General features: G+C 50.1%; 1 protein-coding gene across 6 annotated transcripts in view; it reads left to right on the top strand.

Annotated features, from left to right (window-relative positions):
* Window positions 1-26667, top strand: part of GBF1 (golgi brefeldin A resistant guanine nucleotide exchange factor 1) — a 2509897-nt gene that overhangs the window by 2184460 nt on the left and 298770 nt on the right. For all 6 annotated transcript variants that reach the window (XM_086922141.1, XM_086922138.1, XM_086922142.1 and 3 more), the window contains exon 36: window positions 4366-4467. In XM_086922141.1, coding sequence (XP_086778267.1) covers window positions 4366-4467 — 102 coding nt within the window. The remainder of the gene's footprint in view (window positions 1-4365; window positions 4468-26667) is intronic.

The following is a 26667-nucleotide window of genomic DNA, read 5'->3' as shown; positions in this document are numbered from 1 at the left end:
CACGCCAGGTGGCGGATGCGGGCTCTGCAGTGGGACCTGAAGTTTCAGTGGGCCCAGCATCAGGGCAACCTGTCCGATCATGTCTTGATCTCGGAGGGCACTGCGAGACAACTGCAGTGGTGGCTCACGGACCTCGACTGGGTCAGTGGCAGATCAATCTCCCTACCCCACCCGGAGCACGTAGTTGTGACGGACGCGTCCCTCCAGGGCTGGGGAGGCCACATGGGAGAGGCGGAGATCAGAGGCCTCTGGTCTCCGGCGGGGTCCCGGCTCCATATCAACATGTTGGAGCTGCGGGCGATTCGTCTAGCTCTGAAAGCATTCCTCCCCTCTGTTCGGGGGAGTGCAGTGCAAGTGTTCACCGACAACACCACCGCCATGTGGTACTGCAACAAACAAGGCAGAGTGGGGTCGTGGACCCTTTGCCAGGAGGCTCTGCGCCTCTGGCAATGGCTGGAACATCAGGGCGTGACCCTGGTGGTTCAACACCTGGCAGGCTCTCTGAATGCCAGGGCGGACGAACTCAGCCGTCGGTGCATGATGGATCACGAATGGCGTCTGAACTCGGACGTGGCGCAAGGTCTCTTTCAGCAGTGGGGAGAGCCTTGGTTAGATCTATTCGCCACAGAAGAGAACGCGCAATGTCATCAGTTCTGCGCGTTGGAATTTCCAAGGCAGCACTCGCTCGGAGACGCTTTTCGTCGCGAGTGGAGCTGCGGTCTGTTGTACGCCTTTCCGCCTATACCACTAATGCCCAGAGTGCTGAAGAAGATCAGGCGCGACCGGGCCCAGGTTATCCTTGTGGCTCCGGATTGGGCACGAAGATACTGGTATCCCGAGCTACTCAGCATGTCAGTCGATCCCCCGATTCGTCTGCCTCTTCGGGAGGACCTTCTGTCGCAGCAGCAGGGGACGGTGCTGCACCCGAACCTGTCCAGTCTCCACCTACAAGCTTGGAGATTGAGCGGCGACAGTTGAGGCCATTTGACTTGCCTCCTGAAGTCTGTGATATCATTCTGGCAGCCAGGCGTCCCTCCACAAAGTCGGTATACGCCTGCAGGTGGAACAGATTTGTGGCATGGTGCACAGCAAAGGCTGTGGATCCTCTCTCTGCACCCCTTTCGGAAGTGCTGCTCTTTCTTCTTTCCCTTGCCCAGCAGGGCTCTGCTCTGGGCACTCTTAAATGGTACCTTTCTGCTCTTTCCGCCTTCTTACGGCTACCTGATCAGCCTTCTTTATTCAAGTCCCCCTTTGTAAGCAGATTTCTGAAGGGCATCACACACATGTTCCCTTCGTGATGCCCCAGTGGGACTTGAATCTTGTTCTCACTTATCTGATGTGTGCTCCCTTTGAGCCACTCCATGACTGTCCTCTCCGTCTTCTCACGTTGAAAACTGACTTCCTGGTTGCCATCACCTCTGCCAGGAGAGTGAGTGAGCTCCAGGCTCTTTCTTCTTCTCCACCTTTCCTATCTGTTCATCCTGACAAGGTGGTGTTACGTACACGACCTTCCTTTCTGCCCAAGGTTGTCACGGCCTTCCACATCGGGCAGTCATCACTTTGCCCACCTTCTTTCCGCCTCCGCATCCCTTGAAAGAGGAAGAGAGGCTCCACCGTCTGGATCCAAAACGTGCGCTCTCCTATTATCTAGATCGCACACGCCAATTCCGGGTGGATGACCAACTCTTTGTTGGTTACGTGGGCGCGAAGAAGGGAAAGGCTGTACACAAGAGGACCATTTCAAGGTGGATCATCTTGTGTATTCAAGCATGTTACTCCATGGCGAGGAAGGAGCCCCCTGCTGGGTTGCGGGCTCACTCCACTCGGGCCACGGCGACAACAACTGCCCTGGGCCGAGGAGTCCCCTTACAGGACATTTGCCAGGCAGCTACGTGGGCCTCGCTGCACACGTTCGCAAGACACTACTGCCTAGACAGTCAAGTCCGGAGGGATGGCTTCTTTGGCCGTTCCGTCCTCCAGGACTTTCTGGTGTGATGTTGGTTCGCAGACCCACCACCGGGGTTGGTATTGCTGGGGTATCTATTCTAAGGTAAGGAATCTATCACTAACGTGTCTCTTTCAGATGCACAAGTTACTACTTGTGTAACGATATATCTGTAAGAGACATTAGTTAGTGATAGATTCCTTACAGACCCACCCATCCTCCCCGTTCTGCGAACCGATATCTAGGGTTAAGGTCATCCCTTTTCAGGGCCCTAGTTTCATGGCACCAGTGTTGGTTCTCTCATGGCTCTGCGTATCTGGCACGGAAATGCTGTGTATCAGAACTGACGTCAGCGCGCATGGGCGGCGTCTAAGTACTCCGACGACGTCATTCCGGCGCTCACGACGCAGACGACGGACGCGGATCCGCAGACGACGCCTACCGACGCGCAGGGGTATTGCTACGTAAAAGTTTCCGGATCCAGTCTGACGCCTGGGGATATTCTAAGGTAAGGAATCTATCACTAACTAATGTCTCTTACAGATATATCGTTACACAAGTAGTAACTTGTGCATCAATTAGAGGTGGGCATAGATCAGACACACACACTAACACAACCACACCTCATGAGTGCAACATGCAGAGAAATAATACAAACTGCAGCACCAATGTGACACACATCTATTAGCACAGACTGCAAGGAAGATGCTGAAGGCTGCAACAACTGTACCTCAGTCTCAGACAATCAGCACAACATACAATGGCTGGCAAACATAACAACATGGAGTAAGCAACCCAACAAAAATATACAGAGGCAGATGTCATCTTGTGCCTCCTTTGACCACCACAACAATTTAGTTTTTAACTGAAAATTTGTAGTAAGTGGTATATTTACAAGTACAGTAAAGATAGGACAGGCCGCAGGGGGAGCTGGCACGAGGACTGGTGACCAGCAGCCTACACATTAATGGCTTTAGGCAGTACATTAGCTACAGAACTATTTCACCAGAGTTAGAGTTGTAGGATGATAATTTGCACACACTACTCTGCATTAGGTGTATCACCCCCTGCTTGTATCTTACTCCTATTTTACCTGTAGCACACAAGGCTTCTGCATTTTACCTCTACTTACTTTTTATTTTCATTACTTTCACTTTCCGCTCATTTTCTGCTCTTCATTTCAAGCTGCTTCCTTTTGTTGGCAGCCTCTTCTTTTCTTCACCTTTCCTCTGGGTTGCTATCTTTTGATGATTTTTCTCATTCCTTCCCTTATACTGTGATATATTATTTTCCTCCTGTTTAGTATTGTTTATTATGTTCCACATTAATTCTTTATCACACCCCACTCTGTATGTTTTTTTCTGCTGTTGTTTCTCTTCATTCTTTTCTCCATTTCTCCCTCTGTGTTCTACTCAGTTCTTTTCCTTTTTTTCATGTTTGCCCTCCCAATGTCTCTTTAAAATTACTTGCTCCTTCAGATGCTAAGATCACTCTGATTCATGCTTTCCTAAGCTAACATCAATAAGTAAACATATAACACACAATTTCCCCCTGGAAAAGAAGCATTCAAAACCCCTCCAACTATCAATTAATGTTGAAACCCCCAGAAAGCTAATCACCAAGATATAAAGAGATATGCGGGAGGTAATACTTACCTGTGCAACCTCTGTAAGAGCTGGCTGAGAGCACGATTTAGACAACTCCCTAACTGACGATATGTGGGAATACATAAATGGGCCTAAAACTTGATAAGTGTTGTGACTCATGAGGAGCATATGAAGTGTACTTTGGTACTTTGTTCATCTAGCAGGGGGAAACACACTTTTTGGTCAACAAACGCTGCACAAAATCATTGGCATGAGTATAAATCCAACTCCAAACATAGCTCTTCTGGGATGGGTAAAATAAATTCCTCACATCAGTCAGAAGCTCACCACCTTAGTAGAACTGCTACTGGAGGCCTCTCACTCAAAGGACATATGGCCACTGTAGTGTCCTGCTGGATGCATAGTGTGGCGCCGCGCACCAATTGTGCGGCACAGAGGCTTCTTCTACTGGAAGTTTGCAGAGCAGAATGAGATGGACTGATGTGGTTGGTTGTGTCAGAGTGTCAAGGAGGTAAAGGGGTGGTGAGGTGGCCTCTGGAGCCAGTCTGCTGCTTATGGTCTCCGGTGGACAGGCAGTGGTGTTCAGTTTATCTTGGCATTCATTGAAGGCCATGCTTGCTAGCCTTGAAGTGAGTGCTAACAGACTTACAGGTGGTACTGGAAAAAGCACAGGAGGCGATGCTGTGAAAATGGTAAGAATGTTGTTATCCCTCGTTTAATCTGCCTTGCTTTCTTTGTTGCAATACACGTGTGCTGCCTCTTTTCCGGCGCTATTTTTATTTAATTATTTTTGTCTTGGGATTCATCTCGCAGGTGTTATTTCCCCTGTTAACTAAACTGTTAGAAAATATAAGTCCAGCCGATGAGGGAGGTATGGAGGAAACCAGAATGAGAGCATCAACTCTGCTTTCCAAAGTAAGCACAGACTATATTTCCTATGAATGCTTGTCTTCTGTATTATACATTATGTATTATGTGCATGTAAGTGAGGTCAATGAGCAGTCCAGTTGGTTTCGATCAAAACCAAATATTTGAAGACCGCTTCATAAATAATCTCAGCTTTTTTATTTAGTCTGTTTCTGAATTTTGCTGTATATTAATCCAAATACCTTACTGGAAATCTACCTCTTAACATATTACATTATCAACGGTCAATGATACTGCTGAAGCTTGTCATCTTTCTTGAAAGCCCAAATGGTTATGATACAATTGAAGCAAACAGGGTATTTTAGACATAAATGGTGATTTATCTGTGTTATAGCATCAGTAAGATACTTCTGGGACACTCTTACCTTGTGCTCACGCCAGGATCCAGAGCTTTTGCAACTTTCCTTTGGCGGTGCTGCTTGCGGAACCCGCTTCGCGGGTCCCGCTTCGTGTTGGAGCTCTTGCCTGCCAGCATCTCACCGGGAGTCGTGTGTGGAGGTTGCCGCCCTTCAACAGAGGCGGTGTCAGTGGGTGTAGTCTCGTGCAGGGCTGCGAGCGAGGGCGGGCGCAGGACTTCAAGTCCCAGGAGCGCCCGCCAGACCCAACAGCCAACACCTGGGCCGCTCTCCCTGCACGCCCCTCCCCACCATCATCATCTTCAAATACCATTGACTCAGGCAGATTGTTGGGACGCTCTTACCTTGTGCTCACGCCGGGACCCAGAGCTTTTGCAACTTTCCTTTGGCGCTGCTGCTCGCGGAACCCGCTTCGCGGGTCCCGCTTCGTGTGGGAGCCCTTGCCTGCCAGCATCTCACCGGGAGTCGTGTGTGGAGGTTGCCGCCCTTCAACAGAGGCGGTGTCAGTGGGTGTAGTCTCGTGCAGGGCTGCGAGTGAGGGCGGGCGCAGGACTTCAAGTCCCAGGAGCGCCCACCAGACCCAACAGCCAACACCTGGGCCGCTCTCCCTGCACGCCCCTCCCCTCTCACACGGACCCTACATAAATCCTCCTGGTCCCGCTGCGCGGGAGCGCCCGGGGCTAAGCCCAGGCAAAGGGCGGGCCCTCTACGGCCAGACAAGGCTCGGCTTGGCGTACCCTCTAACGTGTGTCATCTCATACATGGTCGTCTAGACACACATCGTATATTACCAAACAGTACCAGATATGTCAACACCTACTGCGGCCGATCTTCCACCTAGGGTAGGCGTTTCCATCTTGGGTCCCTTGGATAAATTCTTCACAAGAGCTATTGCTGAAGTCGACAGAGACATGGCTCTGGCAGAGCGCCAGGCTGCTCGTCGCCTTTCCATCGAGCAACTTAAAAACACTGCAATTGACTCTTCTCCCAAGGTTACCCATGGTTCACATCTGGATAACGCCTCCATGGAAAATACAGACGCTGATCTGTTTAATACGGAGAATATTCCCTTAATATTTCAGGTCAGCTCGTCCCCTAAAAATGATACATCCGCTGCCACTCAACTTGACCTACCCCTCCCTAGCAGTAATCCAATTATCGATCTTGACACCCCCATAACTCCTAAGGCTCTTGAGCATGCTAGTTCAAGCCTCATTGGGGCACAAATTTGCTTGGATGTCGAACAGCAAACGCAAATCCAAACATCTACTCCTCTACTTGTGGCCCCAAAGACTTTGACTGTTATTAACCCCCCAAAAAAGAAACAGGAAATTATTCGCTCACCTCCGAAAAAACGCAGGAAAAGAGGTTTGGGTAACACAGACATCTCCGCCCGCAAATTATTGCCTTCCAAAGACTCACTTACAAAAGAACTACTTCAAATACTTGAAGGGGCATCTAATGCACCTGTAAAAATAATTCCCTCTCATGTTCCACCTTCCATAAAAGACTTTGTAGATGCGATGGAACACTTACTGAAAGCCTTACTACTCCCAATAGTAGAGAGAGTCAAGAGATTAGGTGCCCAACTGGACACCCTTATGGAATGTCCTACTTTAAAAACCTCAACTAGTAAGGATATAGCTAAACCACCTAATATAAAGGAGACAGATTTTTTTTTAAATAAGGTTAAAAACATACCTGTAGTAAAAACTCCCATCACACAAGCCTCTTCTACTAAATTAAAGCCAGCTAATAAAGTTTCCTCCGCCCCAACAAAACCGCCTTTAAACCAACAGTCACAGTCTTCCCAAATAAATTCTCTTATGGAATCAGCCAGAATGGGGAACATAAAGCCCACACTGGACAAGAATAAGGTTGGTTTTAAACCCACAAGAGCTCCACGTGAAAGAAACGTGGACCTACCTCCAGCTGCCTCACATAATGATATTGTACTAACAGGGGTTTTGCCCTTATCATCAGGATCTTACGAAAACCACACTAGCCTAAAGAATAAAGTCATCTATTGGCTAAAAAACAACAGTCCATTGCCACCCCACATAAATGGCGAAATTATCACTGTGCGACGAACTAACTGGGTTGGAGTACGCCCCAAAGACATAGAGGGCGACATAGTAATTATCACTTTCAAAGACCCTAGTGTCATCGCGCATATTAGGGACTGGTTTTCAGACTTTAACAGAGGCTCGATTACACCCAAAGTCCTATCCTACTTTTACCCTGAAGCTCTAATGCCCCGAAAAACGTTTCGTCCTAAACGGTACTATGACAATTTTTCCTTCCCCCGGCACCAAAGATTACCTTATAACTCCTACCCCCCTAGACATGGAATTATGGAAAATATACTTCCTCCACCCCCTGTACATGACTTTGCTGTATATGGCCAACACTTACCACCTATAACTCCCTCATGGAATCTTCCTTGCTACAATCAGTACACCCCGCTTTGCGGTTTGGATGACATTGAATGACTCTCCTTACCTGCTGCAGATAACTATGTGAAGGGGGATGTACCTGGCATATCCTCCAACGTACCATCTTTAAGTGGAGATCTCTGGTGCACAAAGCCAGGAGAAAAAAAGCTAGTAAGCGGGGCAAACACCACGAATTCAATAACTATATTGCCTCATGTCCACCAGTCAAATACTATAAATACTTCCTGTATCCACTTGGAGAATCGACAAACATCTTCCAAACTACAGATTCTCAGTTGGAATGTGGCTGGCATTTCCTCAAAAATTGTTCAACCATCATGGCTGGATGTGGTCAATTCCTTCTCAGGTTTGTGTTTCCAGGAGACCTGGGTGCAAACCCCGACACATCTATTGGGTTTTCAGACCTTTCATTCACCAGCGATAGAGAGCATGCAAGGCAGACATAGGGGGGGTTTGTGTATGTGTTAGTGTTGGTATAGGATTGAGGATTCGGAAACACCTTCTTAGGGATTACTACCAAATAATTGCCATTCAATTAGGCCTATCATTGAGTTTATTAATAATCAATTTTTATAATAATATGCCTCTACAGGGTTCGGAGAAAGTCCTACATGAATTGTTCCATGTCGTCATTTCAATTAAAGAGCGGTGTGGGGGTGAGTGTGCGATTGCGTTTATGGGCGATTTTAATTGTCATACTTGCCAATTCGCCTCAAGGGGTTTGTGTGAGTTTTCTTCCACCCAAGAAAATGAAACTGATGATGATATCTTAAACCATTTCTCACACACAAAAACAGGGGAAGTATTAAATAATTTTATAGCTTCTTTTAATTTAGCGTTCGCAAATGACATATGCTCTCCACCGAGACCATTTAAACCTTCCTTCCATGGAAGAGCAGCAAACTCTACCATTGATTTTGTTCTCTTCTCAAAGATGCATGCTTCCCTTATATCCTCTTGGGATACCCTTGATCATACATATGGTGACCATTACCCCCTGACCCTCTCTATTTTGTTATCGCCTTCCACAAATCGACATAACATTCCCCCTATAAGTTACGAGCAACCTATCAAAATAGGGGCAACAAATGGCTATACCCTAAAATGGGAAAAAACTGATCCAGCTAGTCTCCTTAAAAATCTCTTGAAGCTGAGGTGGGAGGAGGTACACACGTGTTTGTCCCTGACTGAACAGCCTCAAACAATCCTTGAAGCTTTTTTAAAAATACAGGAAAGTTTAAAAAAGCTACTTACCCGCCAGTTTAAGCCAGGCCCTATTATTCCTAAAGGGTGGTTCGACAAAGACTGCACTAGAGCCCTAAAATTGTTGAAGAAAGCTTTACATTCGAATCCAAAGTTACCCATGGAGATACGTCAGGCTAGACTTCGATACCGTCTTGCTATAAATAGTTGGAAAAAAATCTCTGAAGGCGGAAGCCTGGCGGACCCTGTTGTCAACCTGTGAAAGCCGCGATTCCTCAGCATTTTGGAAATTTGTAAATACCCCACTCCCATGGGTCATAATGCCTGAGAGGAGGTTGGACCTTGCAATCGATGGAGATACATGGGCCGCCTACTTTCAACAGCTATACAGTAGACCTAGTTCTTCTAACATTTCTCCATCGGATTCTATTCCCTCCTCTAATAGCACTACAATGGACCTGAGAAAGGGTCCTTCTAACATTGTCTTTTCATGTGAGGAGGTCACGTTCGCTATAAGAGAGAGCCCTGCTGGGAAGGCTCCTAACCCAGACGCCATTCCAGTGGATGCCTTCAAAGCGGAAATAGATCTTTGGGCCCCATTACTAACCTCTGCCTAGAACTCTGCTAATGCTCATGGTCAAATTCCAACTTGGGCAGAGGCCATTGTGGTACCCATATATAAAAAAGGAGATAGGCATTTACCATCTTGTTATCGGCCTATCTCCCTGCTTGACTCACTAATGAAGGTTGCGGGACGTATTATTTTAAAACGTATCCACAACTGGACTGAGGAGGTGGATGTTCTTTCCAGACTTCAATATGGCTTTCGAACTGGAAGGGGCACAGTTGAACAGAGCTTTAATTTATACTTCCTTATGTTAAAATACATGGAGGCTAAAAAGGGTAACCTCTTTGTAACATTTATAGACTTGAGCTCAGCTTTCGACTGCGTGGTCCATGAACAGTTATGGAAAGTCCTTGAGCATTTGGGGATGAATCCATCTATCCTCAATTTTATCATTAATTTGTATAGAGATGCGGGGGCCAGGGTGCGGTATGGACTGAGGGGGGAGTGTTCTCCAAGATTCACTATTACTAGAGGGGTGAGGCAGGGGTGCATTTTAGCCCCCCCTGCTTTTTTCTCTCTATATAAATGCCGTCGGTGACCATCTGAAAAACATTGAATGTGACTATCCGAAAGTGGGGGACCACGCCGTCCCAATCCTGTTGTATGCTGACGATGCGGCTATATTGTCTCAAACCAGAATCCCTGTGTAAAGCAGATTTGTTGTGGGTTAAGAACAATTTCATCAGATTACGTATGGCCGAGCGTGAAGCGGATGAATTATGTAAACCCTCTGTGAGGGCTCATGTATTGATAACCCCATCTTTTGAGTTGGCTCCTTATTTGGCAGTGGTCACTAATTCTTTTCATAGGTGGCTACTGTCCAAATTCCGTTTTAACCAAATTTATATGGTTCTGCGGGACGAGAAAGACTGGTGTAAGCTCGAGGACTCGTCCCCATGCAAATGTGATGGTTTTTCCCCTCAGGATAATGCGCATTTTTTGTTCTTCTGTTCCTTTTATCACGAACCCCGTACTCGATATTTAAAATCAATTCTGAGGGAGTTGGGCTTCACGCAGTACAAGCCTGCGCTGTTATATTTACAGATGTTGCATTCCCCTTTGATTATGTATTGCACCGCTAGTTTTTTGGCTGCATCTGTTAGATGTAAGAGATCAAGGTTAAGATTGGATTCACAACTGAGGATAGATACTTGAATTCATGTTTACTGTAATGTTGAGTGCAAACTGCAAAGAATTCTGTGTAAATAATGCCTTTTTAACTTGTTTTTTAAATTCTATCTACTGTTTAATACTGTATTAACTGTTTTTAAGATATATGAACGTATGATATTTGTTGTAGAATACTTTTATGATTTTAATTAATCGAATAAAGTGGACTTTGACTTGACTTGTCTCAAACAAGATTGGGGCTGCAAAGGGCAGTCACCGCTTTTACTCACTTTATGCATGAAAGGGACCTGAAAGTGAATATTGGTAAGACATTCTCCATGGCACGCAGTAAGGGAATAAAGAAAATCCCATGTCCCATATTCATTGAAGGTCAAAAAATAGATACAGTTGAACATTTCCCATATCTGGGCATCTGCGTCCACAGAAAGGTGACCTGGCAGTCTGCCGTTAAAGCTAGGAAACTTGCTTTTACAAGAGCGATTGGGGCGCTTCGAGACTTTGCCAGTAAAATAGGGGGGAGACCAGTAAAGCAGCTTATCACCATTTATAAAGCTAAATGTGTCTCAACGGCAATCTATGGGGCCGGTCTCTGGGGGATCGATAACACTTTACCCATCCAGATAGTGGAAAATCAGTTTCTAAGGTATCTATTAGGGATACCGAAGCCACCTATATGATCCACATAGAGTTAGGGCTACCTTTCATTTCAGATGTAATTAAAACCGAGCCCCTTCTTTTGTGGCATAAGATCTGGACTACCACTGAGACTGCATTAAATCGAGAAATAATTTTGGAAAATCAAAAGTTGGAGGGGGTGAAACATACAAAGTGGTTGGCATATGTTAAAAGTGTGTTCTGCGATATTGGTCGACCAGAGTTTTATACTGACCCTTTGACTCTGGAGCACATTTCAAGGAAAGCTCTGAGAAAGCTTCTAATGGACCACCTGGAAGCCAAGAGGTGGGCTATTCAAAAACTCAAGAAAACAATCCTGGACTTTCAAAGGATTACCTTGACTAAGGGGCTTCAACTGTACCTCTCCACTGACTTTTCTTGCTTTACTAGAATGCTTCTCTCCAGACTTAGACTGGGCTCCTTTTTTCGCCTAATAACATTTCCTTCCTGTAATGACTGGCCCCGAAATTTGTGCCCCTGCCCATGTGATGACATTTCACCTCAATCGAACATCCATTCCATACTGTTTTGTAAATACTATGTAGCCCCTAGAAAATCTTTATTGAGACCATTATTGAAGAAATGGGGCTTGAGGTCTTGTAAAGATGCTTTTGACCGATTACAACAGTTAGAGGACAGGGATGTCATACGCATTATGGAAAAGTTCTTGAAATTGCTGCTTAAATGTAGGAACTCGATTGGATAGTTTATGTATATTTGCGTTTTTTTTGTCCAGGCCCATACAGGCCACATTTATTCATCTGAAACACAGCGTTAAGCCTACAACCTCTTGTAGAGGCCGGCCGCGTTTGCAATAGTTCTTATGCTTGCGTATCAACTGGAGCCGGCTCAAAGCCTTAACACAGCGCCATGCCTACAACTCTCTCAGGAGAGCCGGCCGCGAGGCTTATGGAGGAGTAGACAAAAGCTCATCACATGCGGGCATACGCCCACTATGCATGGGAGGTAGGTAGCAGGCAACTAGCCCAACTGTAGTAAACAGCCCAACAGGGCACATCTGTCTCAGAGCGAGACGAAGGCCAGAGTGGCAAGTAGGAAGGAAGAAAGGAGACGGAGCAAGAGAATCTGTGGTCAGAGAGTAGAGAGAGGGGAATGGATAGTGGCTGTGGGTGGCGTGTCTGGGGGCAAAGTGGGGGGCCTTGCGCTGCTGCGCGGGACACCGTAGTGTGCCTAACACTCAAGGACACAGCCTGGCAGGATCCGCAGGGACAATGGCGTCCTCAAAGAGGCGTAGCGTGCGGAGTCTAGGGGGCATGTATCGTGCATGTTGTACCGAACAGAGGTATCGCACTAGGGGTTTCCAAACTGCTGTAAAGCGTGTGTCTCTCAGCTGTAGCCTAGCCGTGAGCAGTTCCAGCGCGAGTACCTGCCAAAGGCGTGCAAACCAGGATGCTATGGGCGGCGCTTCAGTACGTTTCCAATACAGGGCTATGAGTTGCTTAGCCGCACCTAGCATGTGGAGTGCGAGTACCCAGTCGCTGCGGGTAAGTGCCTTAAGTGTGCTAGGGTAAATGCCGAGTAGTATTGTGGACACTTCCTCAGGGATGGGGAACCTCAGCACCCCTCTGATATGGCTAAGTACCTCCTTCCAAAAGATTGTCAAAGTTGGACACGCCCACCATATATGCACAAAATCACCAGTCGCAGAGCTACATCTCCAGCACATCGGCGAGGCTTTAGGGAACATTTTGCTAAGGCGCAGCGGAGTGTAGTACCATTGGGTGAGCAATTTATAGGCATTTTCCTGCTGCGGGACGCTGCGGTAGATTTTGGGTATATCGCGCCACAGCCTGCTCCACTGGGAGGGCTCGATGTCTGCTCCTGCCGTCAGCTGCCATTGCTTCTGGTTCGGGTGCGCGGGGATTGACTTAGGGTGTTGTAGTATGTGGTATATTTGCGAAATTAGTCTCTTCAGCCCCCGAGAGAGCGCACCAGCTTTTCGAAGGGTGTGAAAGCCCTGGTGGCAGCCTGGTATACTTCCTCACCCGCAGTCCAATGACGTAGTTGGGTGTGCTGAAAACCAGCCGACGGGGGAAGTCCGAACTCCTCCTTGCAGTCCTCCCAGGTCTTGGGCAAGTCCCCGAGGAAAAGGTCCCCAATGACTCTGCAGTCTCCCGCGTCCACTCATCAAACGCACGGGTTCTGTGGGCCGGAGGGAATTGCGAGTGACCCGCTATCGGCGTGTGCGGGGACGGGAACGTTGTGAGGCCCCTGGGCACGGCAACCCTGTCCCATATGTCCAGGACCATTTTTGTAGGGACTGCTATGTAGGCACTCCTGGAGCGCGCCGCCCTCGGAAGCCACCGCAGGTCCCATATAGTGCGTCCCGTGACCGTCCGGTCCATGTGGAACCAGTGCTTGTCACTTGCACCCCACTCTACTACGAAGCGCAGGTGTGCTGCCCAGTAGTAATGAACCAAGTTGGGGCATGCCAGGCCGCCCCTGTCCCTCGGCTCCATAAGGATTTTCTGCGAGAACCGGGGGCGTTTCCCGCCCCAGACAAAGGAGGTGATCTCTCGCTGGAGGCTCCGGATGCAGTGAAGCGGAATCGGGGTGGGCAGACACTGAAAAACGTACAAAATTTTTGGCAGAATCGACATTTTGACCGCGTTTAGGCGCCCCAGCCAGGAAATCATCAGAGGCCTCCACCTCCGGAGGTCCTTTAGAACCGCTTTACGACACTCCGTCCAGTTTACCGAAGACCAGGAGTCCAGGTGGGGGGTCAGCGTGAGGCCCAGGTATTTGATTTGGCTCTCCGCCCACTGGTAGGGAACCGTCTCCTTCAGCGGTTGGAGCTCATCCGCGGGTATAGTGAGGTTGAGCGCCCAGGACTTGGTATGATTTATTTTGAGGCCCGATGCCTGTTCATATAGACACAGAACCTCGTGAAGCGCCGGCAGGGATTCACTGGGGTGTGTGAGAGTGAGGATCAAGTCGTCGCCAAATATCGCCACTTTGTTGTCCCTCCCCCCGTGGGCTATTCCATGTATTCTGTGGTCGCGTCGTATCATTGCCGCTAGTGGTTCCACCGCGAGGGCGAACAAGAGCGGCGAGAGCGGGCATCCCTGCCTCGTACCTCTATGTATCTGCGGCGGTGTTAGTTGGCCGTTCACTCTGACCCTGGCTTGCGGCCCAAGGTACGGGGCCATAATGCTAGTTATCATTCTAGGACCTAAACCGAGCCTCCGGAGCACCGCCCTCAAGAAGGTCCAGTCCACCCGGTCGAAGGCCTTCTCCGCGTCAAGCGAGAGAAGGCAAGCCGGAATGTCCCAGTGTCGTGCCTTGCCCACCAGGTGCGCCAGTCGGCGTACATTGTCCGCCCCTTGTCGGTCCCTAATGAAACCCACCTGATCCGGGTCCACAAGCCCCGGCATGTAGGGGTCCAATCGCTTGGCCAGTATCTTGGTATAGATCTTCAGATCCGTATTTAAGAGGGCAATAGGTCTGTAGGAAGCACAGAGCGCAGGATCTTTTCCGGGTTTCGGGATCAACGCAATCTCCGCCATACCCATGTCAGAGGACGGACCAGACGTGTCAGAGAAGGAGCGGTAAAGCCTGAGCAGATAAGGACGGAGCTGGGTTTGGAACACTTGATAAAAGATCAGCGGTAGGCCATCCGGTCCCGGGGTTTTCCCGGTGGGGAGTTCCTTAATGGCCGCCGAAACCTCCTCTTCCAGTATGGGCTCCTCCAGTTCCGCAGCATAAGCCGGCGGCAACGGAGTCCCCTCGTAGTCGTCTAGGACCGCCGCTCGCGCCTCCTGCGATGTGGGTGCCCCCGCGTACAGGGAGGTGTAGTAGGCCACGAAGGCGTCCTGTTTTGTCTTCTCCGTGACGGCCGTGGAGCCATCTTGACAGTGAAGTTTAGCGATATGGGCTCTGGCTGTTCTCGCTCTCAGCCGTCTGGCCAACATACGCCCCACCTTGTCTCCGCCCTCATAGTATTTTTGCTTCAGCGCTAACAAGGAGTACTCTGCCTTGTTAGTGCGTAGAAGACGCAATTGTCCCCTGAGGTTAGCTAGCTCCCTTCTGGACGCTAGGGAAGATCGAGTCCTGTCCCGTGCCTCCGCCTGCTTGATTTCACCCGTAAGCTTAGACTCCAGCTTGTGGGTCTCCCGTCGTCTTGCGATCGCTAGGGACGTGATGTGCCCCCGTACGGTGGCCTTAAAGGCGTCCCATACTACCTGGAGGGGTGTCTCGGGCAGATCATTGACGGTGAAGTACGAGTCTATGGCTTCGCGGATGCTATTCACATCGTCCGGGTCTCGGAGGACACTCGGTGGGAGGGACCAGCGTCGCTCCCGAGGGCCGCACGCCAGGGGGTCCTGCAACGTAAGCTCCACATGTGCGTGGTCCGACAGTGAGATATCCGAAATGGCAGCTTGCAGCGTGTCCCGGGCAAGGTCTAGGGAGGTGAGAATGTAGTCAATGCGCGAGTATTTTCGGTGGGAGTGGGAGTAAAAGGAGTAGTCTCGGACCCCCGGGTTGTGGTAGCGCCACGCGTCGACCAGTCCCAGGTCCGTGATCTGTGACCTGAGCGTAGAGGACATCGCTCCCGCGCCGCCACACACGTTTTCCCCGCGATCTATATCTGGGTCCCACACTAGGTTAAAATCTCCACCCAGGATTGTACGCGGTTCATCAGACTTGAAGTGGGCCCTCAGGAGTGACTGGAGAATTTTGTCCTGTGACTGGTTGGGTGCGTATACATTACCCAGGGTGTACTGTATCCCCCCCATCTGCACCGCAGCCCGGATGAAGCACCCGTCACTGCTCTTGTATGGTTTGGTGGGCCCCTGTCTACAGCCCGCTCTACACAGGATTGCCACCCCTGCCGTCTTGGTGTCAGCCGATGCCCAGAATTGTGTGGGGTATCTAGGGTGTTCCATGCGCTTAGTGTCCCCCCGTAGGAGATGCGTCTCCTGTAAAAAATATGATGTCGGAGGAGTGATGGAGAAGGTAGCGCCATATCTGGTTCCTTTTGTTGGGGGAGTTCAGCCCCTTGACATTGAGCGATAGGATCTTTAGGGGCCTGGGAGCGGTCACCGCCATAACACTAGGGGGGATGTTGCCGCCCTACCACCCAGCACCCTCCACCCCACATGAGTGGAAAGAATCACCTCCCTCCGCCACCACTGCTGCAGCTCCGTGTGTGCATCTGCAAGAGCCTCGGGACTGCCACCCCACCCGAGGGCAGAAGGGGGGACAACATAGGGACACTCGGGAGAAAAGTAGGAGAAGTAGACAGAGTGGGAAAACAAAGAGAACAAAGAGAGTAAGGAACCACGACGGGCCAACAGGGCCCTAGCACAATGTCCCATGTTCCGGACTTCCTCTACCCGTGGGTTTGGATGGTCTCAGGAATGTCACTTCCTACGGGACAGAATGGGGGGGGTTCTGTTGAGAATATAGGTCCCGGTAGCCACGGAGCCCGTCTGCCCCGTTGCCCAGGGCGGTTTCAGGGGAAGTGAGTCTAATGTATCTCAAAAACGGGGAAGGCTGAATAACTTCTACAGGAGTACCTGGGTCCAGCGACGGGGGCAAGTTCCTGTAGCAAAAGGCCGCTAGGACGTATCCTCTCGATCACCCCAAGGGGCCCAACCGCTGTCCACGGCATCATCAGCCCCTCCGAGTCGCAGCTATTGTTCAGTTGTCCCCCTGTAGAGATTCGGCAGGTTGTAGGGCTAAGTGTGCGCTTCCCCCTTGTTGCCGGGGTGTGGGAGTTTGTGCAAGCTGCAGGAATGTAGGTGGTGCCAGAATGCCCATCAGTGAGCGTACGAACGCAGAAGGTCCCATTCCCGCACAGGTGTTTGTAGTGGCAGTTCCCTCGGCGATCGGTGGTCATCGAAGCGTGGAGACTGGCCAATCGGGGGTCACGGTGTATGAGGTTTCGCGGGGTGCTCCTCGCGGTCGCTCTCAAGGGAGCGAATGTGGTCTATGATGTCTTGTTTGGCCTGGGATGTGGAGAGATCGTCCTTCGGGGTCGTCCGGCGACGCCGGGTCACCGTGGTCCAATCCGGTCGGGCCGGGGGTCTCTCCTGTCGCCTGGGGTGGGATGGGCTATGTTCGGGGGATTCCGAGAGTCCAATCAGTTGCGCCGCCTCTTTGTAGGAGCGGAGTGTTCTGCGCTTGTCACCCCAGCGAAAGATCAGGGCGAAGGGGTGCCCCCACTGATAGGGGATGTCGAGAGCCCGTAGTTTTTCTGTCACAGGACGGAAGACTCTCCTTCTATGCAGCGTGTTAGGTGCCAGATCTTGGTAGATTTGGATCTTATGCCCTCCGAATTGTAGGTCCTGTTTGTCCCTTGCCGCTTTCATTATAGCCTCCTTCTCCGTGAAATAATGTACTCGGGTTATTATATCCGGGAGAAGGCCCGTCTTGCCTCCCGCGCTGAAGACCCGATGTGCGCGGTCCAGAATTGGTGGGGAGGCCCCCTCTCCGCCTCGCACCTCGTGCAGGAGCTGAGCCGTGTAGGCCATTATGTCAGTCCCTTCCTTTCCGAGTGGTACGCCACGGATTCGGAGGTTGTTGCGGCGCCCCCTATTCTCAAGGTCCTCCTGTTTGACCTGGAGCTCGATGTTTTGCTCCTCCAGGGCCGCCACCCTCTGCCACAACTGCTCGACATCTTCAGTGCGCGTGTCGACAATTTTTTCAAGTCCATCGACCCTGTCTCCCAGTTCTGTGACTTCTTTGCGCATTTCTTTGACGCAGGTGTGCACCTCCGCCCGCAGGGATCCTATCTCGGATTTTAAGTCTGCCATGAAAGAGGACATGAAGGCCTGGGTCACCGGGGGAGAGTCGGCGACAGGTGGCGGCGTGTCTTCGTTTGGGGCCGACGCCCCCGCTTTGCCCCACATGGCTACCACCGACGTGCCCTTGGATGCCGTCGCCGGGACCGTCTTGCCCCCTCCTCTGCCTCGGGTCATCGTCCACCCGGAGCGTAGTGTCCCTCGTCGCGGGCACGGTTCCTCGATGGCGTCGCCGGGGTGTGGAGATAGTGCGGAGCGCCACCAGTCCTCCACTCCCCACCCAAGCACTCCCCCACGTGCAAGCTCGCTCTGTCCGTGAGGCGGGGTGCAGACCCGGGTCCTCTTGTCGCCACCAGCACGCCTCACAGGCCAGCCCCCCCTCGGGCTCCGGGTGTCACTCCTCCTGTCCCTCGGGGAATGGCGTCGCCTTCAGGGAGTGGCGTTGGTCACCCCGGGGCCCACAGTCAGCGCGGGGGTACTCACAGGTCTGTCGCAGCTCTGATCCCTCGCTCCAGCCCGGCCGGCCCAGCCCCGGGGGCACAGATGCCTGTGGTCGCAGCCGCCGGAGGGGCCGAGATGCCAAGCAGGGTCCAATCCAGGAGGCTCAAGACGGCAGGTGGTGTGAGCAGCGGCCCCCGCCGCAGTCCAGCTGCGCCGGGCAGCGTTGGCGCTCCAGTCCGCAGGCAGGGGGTGGGGGAGTTCTAGCGCGGGAGAGATCACTGGGCACACCGGCCTCCGCTCCTGCCGGTCCCCTGTCACCCCCAACTGGGTTGCCCGGGCAGGTCCGATGGGCTTCCCTCCTCGTGCAGGAAGGGCCAGAGGGGCGTCTCGAACGCTGTGTTGGAAGCGCTAGTTGCAGCGCTGCAGGCCGCCGCGGGTCTCGGGAACCGCCGCCATCTTAAAGTCAGGCAAGTCCGGCCGGCTCCGGCCCTCCGCTGCTGCTCACCCCAGGGACCCCCACCAAAGGGACGAGTGAAGGTGTTGGCCGGGCGCTCCTCTCCTCCCCGCAGTCTCGCAGGGGGCTCCCGCTGGCTTGGGGGGTCCAGTTCAACCCTCGGCGTCAGGCTAGGCTTCAAATACAGGGCGGCGCCATCTTGGCCTCATGTAGTGCCGGAGCGCGCTCCGCGAGGAGGCTGCAGGTCGGCTCCCAGGCATTCACGGGCTCAAGCCCGGTAACCGGAGGGCACCCCGCAGGGTGAGGCAGCACAGTCCGCAATCCCCAGCCGCTGCCAGGGGACAGGGCATCCGGAAAGGCGAAGTCACCCGGCGCCGGTCCCCCGTCACAGGACCAAGATGGCTGGCGGGCCCTCCGGCGGCAAGACGTCCAAGCCCTCCGGTCTGTGTTCCCCGGCCTGCCTCCAGTGGCCGCCCCACGCTCCAGACACCAGCAGCCGTGCAGGTACTCCGTTCGGTAGCCCCCGAATGTCGCTGTAAGAGGCTTATGCAGGCAACGGGGCGACAGAGCTCGCCCGTGGCACGTCCGATCACATTGCGGTCTTGGCCACGCCCCCATTTGCGTTTTTTTAACCTTGGTTCTTCTAACCTTTTAAACACAGTTTATATGAAATATGTTTTATCTCCTGTTTTTATGCTTATGTTTCTATTCTGACTGTAGATTTTCTTTTTAAACAATGTAATGAATGCTTTTATGATATCCCTGTGAATATCGAATAAAGCTTATTTTGATTTGATTTGAACAAAAGCCATTTCACCTTGGCCACATAGGCAACCTAGAGGATGAGTACTCCCTTGAAGGTAGCAGGACATATGGCTCTGGCCTTTTGGGGAGTTTGGAGGGTAGACTCAAATTAAGAGTAGAAACATTTGGCCCCAGTTCAATATTGGCTGATGCACGAGAGGAGAAGATTGTGTAGACTCATGACCAGGGTAGCACAGGTGAGATTGGGCAGAAAACTAAAAATAACTTGATGACATTGGTGTTTTGAAGTCCCCTATCAACTGCAGAAAAAGGAATATTGAGAGATGACACAGTCAATGGTCCACAGGCACTCATTACAAATGCCTTTCAATGGCTGAATGTGAAATCAGTCTGAATTGCCCTCAAAACTTTCCGTGGAAAGAGTGACTTCTCCCAAATCATACTGCCACACTACACAGAATATTATACATGAAAGCTGAGAGGTGCCACCAATAGATGTGACTGCTAGGAAGAACTGGCACTAACTAGCAAAGCCAATAGTTCTGGCTTTACTATCCTAATGTGTAGAATATCAGGCCTGCATAAATGTTATCTGTATGCATTATCAAATTTTCCAGACCAGTTGTTTTTAACAGTGCTTGATCAGCGTTTATCATCTCTCAGGGTATTGCAGTCGTTCCTTTAGCAATGTTTTATTGTGTCTTGTCTTTCTTTTTTATTTACTTTTTTTTACTAGTAATTCTATATTAGAATATAGGATGCTCATGGTACAACTGCAATGTAACATAAAATTCACAGTACTTCTTTCAATTCATCCCATGATAACATTAGAGTGTGTACTGCAGTGTGTTGAGATACATGAGCAGGTGCACTCTTGACTATAAGTAAGGGAGATTAGTTGTGTCTTACGGTTCCTGTAGGAAGGTGGATATCTGACTATATGGTTACCCCAACTTTTTGCCTAGTGTTTAGCTGGTTTTTGACTTAGTTGGCCTGCTAATCAGGGCCCCAGGCTACCTGCTATCTCTGTAAAATGGACTCCATGTACTTTAGGTACATATCCAATTGGGTATTGGGTCACCTTGTGAGCCCCTGTATAGTGTACCATAGGTACCCAGGGCATAGGTGCATCCAAGGCCTACCAGGGGCTGCAGCATGAATTATGCCACCCCTGGCTGGCCATCCAAACTGACACCACAGGCTGAACACTCCGCTTGGGCAAGATGGTGTAATCACCCCTTGCTTAGATATAGTATTCCTATATCTACCCTTATATATAGACACATATATACCTATAAGTCACTCCTATGGCAGGCCTGGACAATCCTGAAGGCAGAGTGCTTGGTTTTATGTGAGATGGTGCTCTAGCATGAGCTGAGCCTGTCTGCAGCTTTCGGAACCATGTCCTTATAGCTGTTCTATGATATAGCCATACCATATACTCTTAAGTGCATTATAATCCTTTTGGTTAATGCTAACTTTGGTTTGGCTTTATCAAAACATGTCGTTTAAGGTGTCAAACACTTTGGAATACTACTACACCATCCCCCCCCCCCCCCCCCCCCCCCCCCCCCCCTCGGTCGCCAGTGCTGGCGACAGGGGTGGCATTCCACCCTTTTAGAGGGAGAAGACATGTATTTACTGCTTTACCCGGTTAAAGTTAAACAGAGCCTCAGCATCACAAAATGGATGCTGATGCCACAGACACAAGTCTGACCTCCTGCTGCTGGACGAAACTCCGGCAGGGGAGGCCTGGGAAATAGGTTTCCTGTCAAGGGAGGTGCTGGCACCTCCCCAGACAGCCTGTAGTGGATTGGGGCAGGGTGGGTTCAATGGAAACTGCTGTTTCCAGACACTGCCTGGGGCGCACAAGGTGCTCCATGCATAGCCCGGTTCAAACCAGTTACTGGGGCACTCCAGCCCCAGCTCTGGCGCTAAACTGGACAAAGGGAAAGGGGTGTAAACACCCCCTTCCCATGTCCACCCATAGGAGGGACCTAGCAGGTAATCCAGCCCCTAAAATCAGTATAAAGATAGGAGCTGTGTCTAGAGAATTTAGATTATCCTGGACCGAAACTTTGAAACAGAACTATTGGACCGTCGACTTTCTATACCGACTAGAAGACTGAAGACATCTCCCTTGTGGTCAAGGAGTGACCACCCTGTGCAAACAGGCACCAACAGTAACTTGCCAGTTTGCTTTGTCGACGCTCCCGCCGGAACCTGAAGACTTAGCGACGCAGAATCTGGACTTCCAGAATTCTCTGACTCCGACCCACTTCCTCAGCAAAGCTGAGACCCGTGGCGGACACGAGAGACATGGGACCGGACATCCTGGACTACCTGCTTTTTGCTACCTGTGCAGCTTCTGAGGCACCCTCAAAGTTGTACATTGGGGTTTGAGAAGCCCCAGACCCGAGCAGCATTTGCACCGAAGCACAGCCCTCCAAGCTCCACGAGTGCTGCGTGTGGCCTGCGCCTGCATTTCAGCTCAACGCGTCATCGCGGTTGCTAGCCCGTTGGCTAGTGGCCCCTCTGAAGACTTATTTTTGAAACCCCACTGCTTGCCTGGTTGCTCCGGGCTTGCTTCTGCTTCCCTGCAAAGGAAAAGCTCCCCAGACCTTGCTGGTCTGAACAGAAGCCAATCTTCCAATCCTGCGTGGATTGCATTTGCCAAGGTTTGTTGGATCCAATCCGAATACCGACACCGCCAACAGCTAGATCTGACGTGGGACAGCTCGACTCCAGCTCCTTGTCGTCGTCGATGCCTGCTGGACCTTGTGGCTGCGGAGACAAGTTTCACCTCTTCACCTGATTGCATCTCGACATCGCCTGGTTCCTTCCTGGTCACTGGCTAGTGACCCAGACTCTGTCCCCTCTGCTTTTAGGTTCTTCACTGCTCCGATCCAACCTTGGATCCATTCGGGCACTTTCCTCTTGGTCTCCTGCAGCACTTTCTTGTTGCTCTCCATAGGATTCAGCGACGAAACCCGACACGAAAAGACACCTATGCACCCGGCTTCCTTGGGTGAGGTAACTCGAGTACTCCATGGTGCCCGCGTGGGTATTAACTATCCAAGTGTCCTAGTTTAACAGGGTTTTCCCGTAGTCCACCAGGAAGTGTCCGAAATCTACTACTTTGTAACTTTTATGTTCGCATTCAATCTCTATGGTAACTCTTGTGTGTGTTTAGACACTGCACACGCATCCTGTGGGACTCCTACTTCCTAACCTTTGGTTGTCCAGTGTAGCCCCAGCGATTCTCTAGTCCCTAGGCCTATTCACCTTTCCTGAAGTGGTTCTTATACAGTGTGCCTTTTTTCCTCTTGTCTTCTGGATTTAAGCCTTGTGGGTCTTGTACACGGACCCTTAGTCTGTTTGTATGTGGTGTTTGAGAGAATTTCTGTGCAGCATGACACATAGTTATATTCATTTGTTCATCTCACAGCACTTTATCTGATGTTTTCACAGTAGAATTGTAGTTTCCTTTTGACCCTCAGATATTTCTTTCGTTTCTATAGTGCTAACAGGGCATGTATCTGTTGGGTCGTTAATCTAGCCCTAGGACCCTACTTTAACGTTGTTTTTTCTTTGTGTTTGAGAGAACAGCACAACTGCATCTCCTGTCGTCCCCACTGATCGGCATGTCTCTCTCAGTATAATCACTATTTTGTACCTCCTTGCGGTCTACATCGATGTTTAAAGAAACATGTATTAACTATTCATTGGCTATAAATTGACAAACTGTGGCCATTTGACGTGATGGTACGTTTACAAAGTTTTCTGTGTATAATTCTTTGTATAATACCTTCATCCATTTCTTGCTGAGATTATTGTGTCTGATGCAGTGGGTTGCCATTGTGCAATGTTTTGTGTGAGCTGTTGGAAGTATGGTGTTGGTGATCTGTATGTTTGTTGCTCTTGTGCACCACTAGTATGTACAACGGTTTTCTGGTCTGGTATTGTATTTATTCTAATATTTATTGAATGTACTTTTGATATTTTAATATACGAGAAATTGGTAAAATAAATTCAAGTATAGGCCCTACAATAATGGTTTCATGGTGTAGTTATACAGCTTTCTACCTCCTTGGTGTTGCACACTGTTTTGCCTTATAGGGATAGGATTCTTTTGTTCCCTTTTTCTTTTATCCTTGACGTACAGCTAATTTATAAATTACTTGCAGGCAGTGGGTTTGATCTTGATTGATATTTACGTTTCCCCCAGTTCCGCTGCCTTGGTATCCTCTCAAGGGCCCCCTTCTGTGTGATTGTTTAATTTAAGCCATTCAAGAAACTTCTGGCGATGCGTCTGACGCATTCCTCCGAGACGGCTCATCAACCTCTGTCTCCTTTTCATTTAATGGTCTTTTCGAGGGACCGTTCCAGCAGGCGTTCCCATGGATGTCACTCCCTATCAACGTCCCAAGGTAAGCACAGGCGATTAAAGCCTCCGTGTCCCTTGGCTTTGCCTCGTAGAGACTCTGTCTCTCACGGGTCCTCCCGTTTACCGGTTAGGGAGGTTATGCACGATGCCGCCCCATGCCACTTCGTCTTTCCAGAAGCCGGGGCGTCGATCAACAAGATGAGAGATTATTAAAACTTTGTTGCATATTATCTTTGAGTCTTCACCTTCCCCTGGAGCACTATCTGGCACCATGTAGGTGAGAGGAGCCAATCTGGCAGGTTCACCCTCTGGGTCTATTGGGCCCTCTGAATCACTTGGTCAGCGCTGGCTTATGCTCCTCTAAGGCACCCGTGCACATCCCTTCGGGGTTCCCACCTTTGGCATCTATCCTCAGCTGACTCTGGCAAGGACGACGACGGCGGCGCTGATCGAAGCCATTACTCCTCTCATTGTTGAGTTGTTGCCTTCTCTGCGATAGTTGATGTTGAGTGTGGAGTCAATGGAGCTATTTGTAGTGAATGATATTCTTCTGTGCAAATGTAGCTCGGTGGTGGGGCTTCTCAAGACCCCAAGCACAGCGATGAGGGTACCTCAGGGGCTGCGCAGTCAGCTTCTCGTGGACTTTTCAAGGGGTCCGGTCCCACGTCTCAAGTTGCCTCCACTCGTCTCAGCTTAGCAGGGACTGTGGATCGGGCTGTTAGATGTCTGGGAGTCTGGTTCTTGTCAGGCTCTGGGTTCGGGCTCCGGCAGGAGGCGGCGGCAAAGCAGTCTTTGATTGCTGGATGGTGCCTGTGTTCACAGGGTGGCCACTCCTTGGCCACAAGGGAGATTCTTCAGTCTTCTGTGCAGCAGAACGTCAAAGGTCCAGAGTTTCTTCTTGTAGTCGAATTTCAGGGTAATCTGCCGTCTTGGGGCTCAGCTCCTACTTTTAAACTAATTCTTGGGGCTGGACTACCTACTAGGTCCCTCCTATGGGTGGGACCAGGAAGAGGGGTGGTTACACCCCCTTTCCTTTGTCCAGTCTCGCGCTAGAGCTGGGGCTGGAGTGCCCCAGCACCGGTTTGAACTGGCCTATGCACGGGGACACCTTGTGTGCCCCGGGTATGTCTGATTCTATTCAGCCCTACCTAACCAAATACACAAAATCCTGTCTGGGGTGGTGCTAGCACCTCCCAAGGCAGGAAACCCTTTGTCCAAGCCTCCCTCGCTGGACGGACTCCCATCAGCAGGAGGTCAGACTTGTGTCTGTGGTGGCAGCCTCCATTTTGTGATGCTGAGGCCCTGTTTAACTTTAACCGGGGTTCAGGTTCTGTACATGTCGTGTCCCTCTAGAAGGGTGGAATGCTACCCCGTCGCCAAAAGTGGCGAGGGGGTAGTATTCCAATTCGTATGACACCTTACTCGACATGTTTTGATAATGTCAAACCAGAGTTAGCATTTGACCGCGAGGTTCATAATGCACCTAAGAGTATATGGTATGACGCTATCAGGAAACAGCTAAAGGACATGGTTCCAAAAGCTGCAGACAGGCTCAGCTCAGGCTAGAGCACCATCTCACACATAACCAAGCTCTCTGCCTCCAGGATTGACAAGGCCTGCCATTAGAGTGACTTATAGGTTACTGTGTGTCCTTGTATGGGTTAGATATAGAGATACTATACCTAAAGCAAAGGGTGATTACACCACCTTGCCCCAGCTGAGTGATCAGCCAGTTGTGTCAAATAGTAAGGCCAGGCCAGGGGTGGCACAATACGTGCTGCAGCCCCTGGTAGGCCTTGGATGCACCTATGCCCTGGGTACCTAGGGTACACTGTACATGGGCTCAAAGGTGTTCCATGTTCCAATTGGTATGTACCTAGAGTACATGGAGTCCATTTTAACAGAAAGAGCAGAGGGCCTGGGGCCCTGAATAGCAGGGTCCCAGGTCAATTAAGTCGAAAACCAGCTAAACACTAGGCAAAAAGTTGGGGGTAACCATAGTCAGATGTCCACCTTCCTACATTGGGTTGTTGATCTTTTATTACTTACACGGCCAGCCATGTTATGGCAGTGCCATATTTGTCTATTCCGCCAGTTGGTGGACCTGATGGGGTATTCTTGTGGTTAAGATATTATTCTTTCAATGCTGTGGATGACCGGTTATATGTCCTTTTTGTGTTTTATGAGGACAGCAGTTGCATAGGTTTTCCTTCCCTTTTTCCTCTGATGATGGAATTCATGCTCATGGGTTGGTTTTCTTGTGGTATTTAGGAAGTTTATATATGTCACCTGCTTCATTTGTGGCATTTCAGTATTCTTGTAAGCATTACTTTAGAGTTTGTGTCTCTTATAGGGTAATCTTGTTTATGCCCTTTTTGGGAGCTTCTATACAGTGAGCATGCTTATACTTTTTGGCTACTCTGAGTTTCCACTTCAGTGGAGTAAAAAGACTCTCCTCTGCTGTATATGTTTCTAGCCTGGCAGTGGTTCCCACTAGGTCATTCTTTTTTGATCAGTTATTCATTTGTTTACGGGCCTCTTCTCATTTTTTGGGCAGGGTGCACTTTTCATTGAACTCCTATGGTGCATGGGCTGAATTTACTGTAGGTGATTTTTGCAAAGTTCTGCTACTCTGTTCGATGGTGGTTATACCAGCTGTCACTTTGTGGGGTTTTGGCGGTTACTCTCTTTGCGTGTGCGTTGGCTATTGTTCTCTCGATATGTATACCTTTACATATGGAAGGGTCATGGTCTCTACTTTGTATTCTTCTGAATACTAATACTAGTAATGGTTACTTCAATTTTTGGGGGGTTGTATTGTTGCCTACATCTGAAAGAAACAGTTAGTTATAGGTTCCGTACCTTAGAATTACCGCCAGGCGCCAGACTGGATCCGGAGAATTTTCGTCAACAGTACCCCTCAAG

Source organism: Lissotriton vulgaris, chromosome 5, assembly GCF_964263255.1.
Source record: "Lissotriton vulgaris chromosome 5, aLisVul1.2, whole genome shotgun sequence".
In the NCBI taxonomy this organism is placed as follows: domain Eukaryota; kingdom Metazoa; phylum Chordata; class Amphibia; order Caudata; family Salamandridae; genus Lissotriton; species Lissotriton vulgaris.
The sequence above is the reverse complement of the archived record's forward strand: the minus strand, read 5'-3'. Positions and strand labels throughout refer to the sequence as shown.